Source organism: Otolemur garnettii, unplaced genomic scaffold (assembly GCF_000181295.1).
Source record: "Otolemur garnettii isolate 467f Iridium unplaced genomic scaffold, OtoGar3 scaffold00172, whole genome shotgun sequence".
Taxonomy (NCBI): domain Eukaryota; kingdom Metazoa; phylum Chordata; class Mammalia; order Primates; family Galagidae; genus Otolemur; species Otolemur garnettii.
The window spans coordinates 68805-71925 of NW_003852567.1; the positions used below are offsets into that span (position 1 = coordinate 68805).

Here is a 3121-nt window from a genome sequence, read left to right on the forward strand (position 1 = left end):
CAAGCGAGTCTCCTGCCTCAGCCTCCCAAGTAGCTAGGACCACAGGCTCCTGCCACAATGCCCGGCTATTTTTTGGTTGCAGCCATTATTGTTGTTTGGCAGGGCCGGGCTGGATTTGAACCTGCCACCTTAGGTGTATGTGGCTGACACCTTAGCCACTTGAGCCATAGGCGCCAAGCCAGCACTGCCTTTTTATTTATTTATTTATTTATTTTAAGACAGAGCCTCAAGCTATCCCCCTGGGTAGAGTGCGGTGGCATCACAGCTCACAGCAACCTCCAACTCCTGGGCTCAAGTGAGTCTCCTGCCTCTGCCTTCCAAGTAGCTGGGACCACAGGCATCCACCACAATGCCCGGCTATTTTTTGGTTGCAGCCATCGTTGTTTTGGCGGGCCCGGGCTGGATTCAAACCCGCCACCTTAGGCGTATGTGGCTGGCACTTTAGCCACTTGAGCTACAGGCGCTGAGCCAGCACTGCCTTTTTAAACAGGCATTTGGTGCTTGTTCATTTTATAGGAAATTTAGAGAAATACGGGAGAGTTATATGAAAAAGTATCATAGTTTTACTGTTAATAGTTACTAGTTAACATTTCCTCCCAATCATTCTTCTTCTTTTTTTTTTTTTTTTAAGAGATAAAGTCTCACTCTGTTGCCCAAGCTGGAGTGCAGTAGCATTGTCATAGCTCACTGTAGCCTCAAATTCCTAGGCACAAGTGACCCTCCTGCCTCAGCCTCCCAAGTAGCTAGGACTATAGGCATGTACCACAATACCTGGCTAAGTTTTCATTTGTTTATTTATTTATTTATTTGCAGTTTTTGGCTGGGGCTGGGTTTGAACCTGCCACCTCTGGCATATGGGGCCGGTGCCTACTCCTTTGAGCCACAAGGCACCACCCAGTTTTCTTATTTTTTGTAGAGAAAAGGTCTTGCTATGTTGCCTTGAACTCCTGATCTGAAATGATCCTCCACTTTGGCCTCCCAAAGTGCCAGTATTATAGGAATGAGCCCCTGCACCCAGCTCCTCTACTCATTTTTTCCATTCTTTTTCTTACATAGTTGAGATCATACAGTATAATATGTATAATTTTATACCCTGATTTTTTTCACAAGATCATTTTCTCATACTAAGATTAAATCATGAACAAGTTTTTATTTTTTGAGACAGAGCCTCAAGCTGTCACCCTAGGTGTCAGCGGTTCTCAACCTGTGGGTTGCGGCCCACAGGAACTGTATTAAAGGGCCTTGGCATTAGGAAGGTTGAGAACCATGTTCTAGGTAGTAGAGTACTGTGGCATCACAGCTCACAGCAACCTCCCCCAAGCAATTCTCTTGCCTCAGCCTCCCAAGTAGCTTGGACTACAGGCACCCATCACAACGCCTGGCTGTTTTTTGGTTGCAGTTGCATTGCTGTTCTGCAGGCCTGGATTTGAACCTGCCAGCTCTGGTGTATGTGGCTGGTGCCCTAGCCTCTTGAGCCACAGGCTCCGAGACAAATCATTAACAGTTTTTACAATACTGCTTCCCATTGAATAGTGTGACTATACTTTACCATTTCTGGCCTCTGGCTCGCTTCTGCCTTCCTCAATTTAGCTGTCCTCCTGTAAACTTACTTTTTATTTTCTTGCAGCTGGAACAGCTTTGGGTCTTGGAGTTGTGAACATCCTCCACACCATGAATCCTTCCCTTGTGATCCTCTCTGGGGTCCTGGCCAGTCACTATATCCACATTGTCAAAGACATCATCCGCCAGCAGGCCTTGTCCTCGGTGCAAGATGTGGACGTGGTGGTTTCAGATTTGGTTGACCCGGCCCTGCTAGGTGCTGCCAGCATGGTTCTGGATTACACCACTCGCAGGATCTATTAGCCTTCTGGGAACGAAAACAGGGATGAAACTCAAGAGCTCCCTAGTGGAATCAACTTCTTGTATTTGAGATGAGCACGTCTTAAAAAGCAACTTTGGTGTTAACTGCAGTTGACTTTGGCAAAGAAGGGTTCTAGTTCTTTGCTTCCTCTTCTCAAGTCACCTTTACCACCCCCATTTTTATAGATGCTACTCTTTCTGATATTTTCCTAACAGGAGTCATTTTAGCACAGATCCTGTAAGTTCTAGTCACAATATTCCATGCCCAAAGGAGCTACACAAGGAAGACAAGGAAGCCTTAGGTAGGACTGAGCTTACTGATGAACCAGTTGGACCTGAAGACCTTGTTTGAAATGTAAGCCTCATCTTGGAGTTGGAATTAATTCTTCATCCTGGGGCTGGGTGCGGTGGCTCACGTCTGTAACACTACCACTCTGGGAGCCAAGGCGGATGGATTGCTTCAGCTCAGAAGTGTGAGACCAGCCTAAGCAAGAGTGAGACCCCATCTCTAAAAATAGCCGGGCATCATGGTGGGCGCCTGTAGTCCCAGCTACTCAGGAAGCTGAGGCAGGGGATCACTTGAGCCCAAGAGTTTGAGGTTTCTATGAGCTATGACATCACGACACTCTATCGAAGGTGACAAAATGAGACTCTGTCTCAAAAAACATAAAATAGGCTGGGTGTAGTGGCTAAGCCTATAATCCCAGCACTCTAGGAGGCCGAGGTGGGTGGATTGCTTGGGCTTGCAAGTTTAAGACCAGTCTAAGCAAGAGTGAGACCCCGTCTCTTTAAAAATGAAAAATTGAGGCAAGAGGATCATTTGGGCCCAAGAGTTTGAGGTTGCTGTGATCTATGATGCCTACTTTTATACAGAAAAAAAGTGAGACTCTATCTCAAAAAAAAAAAAAAAATACATATATATATATACACACACACATATATATATGTATGAAATAAAAAAAAAAATCCTTCATTCTCTGAAACTCATCACAGAAATCCAGGCAAGGTAACAGAAGGAAATCTCACCAGGAAAGGCTTAAGTACATTTTCTGTTTTAACAACTTCATTGGGGTTTTCTTTTCTTTTCTTTTTTTTTTTTGGTTGCAGCCATCATTGTTTGTTGGTGGGCCCGGGCTGGATTCGAACCCACCACCCTAGGTGTATGTGGCTGGTGCCTTAGCCACTTGAGCCACAGGTGCTGAGCCATGACCTTAACCTTCTGAGCTCAAGCAATCCTGCCTTGATTTCCCAGAATGCAGAC

At 45.6% G+C, this 3121-nt stretch overlaps 1 protein-coding gene across 1 annotated transcript in view; it reads left to right on the forward strand.

Moving 5' to 3' along the window:
- GNE (glucosamine (UDP-N-acetyl)-2-epimerase/N-acetylmannosamine kinase) overlaps window positions 1-1875 on the forward strand; it is a 63391-nt gene extending 61516 nt beyond the window's left edge. Inside the window, exon 9 of the mRNA XM_003800215.3 lies at window positions 1628-1875. Coding sequence (XP_003800263.1) covers window positions 1628-1863 — 236 coding nt within the window. The 3' untranslated portion in view covers window positions 1864-1875. The remainder of the gene's footprint in view (window positions 1-1627) is intronic.
- Window positions 1876-3121: the final 1246 nt, after the last annotated feature.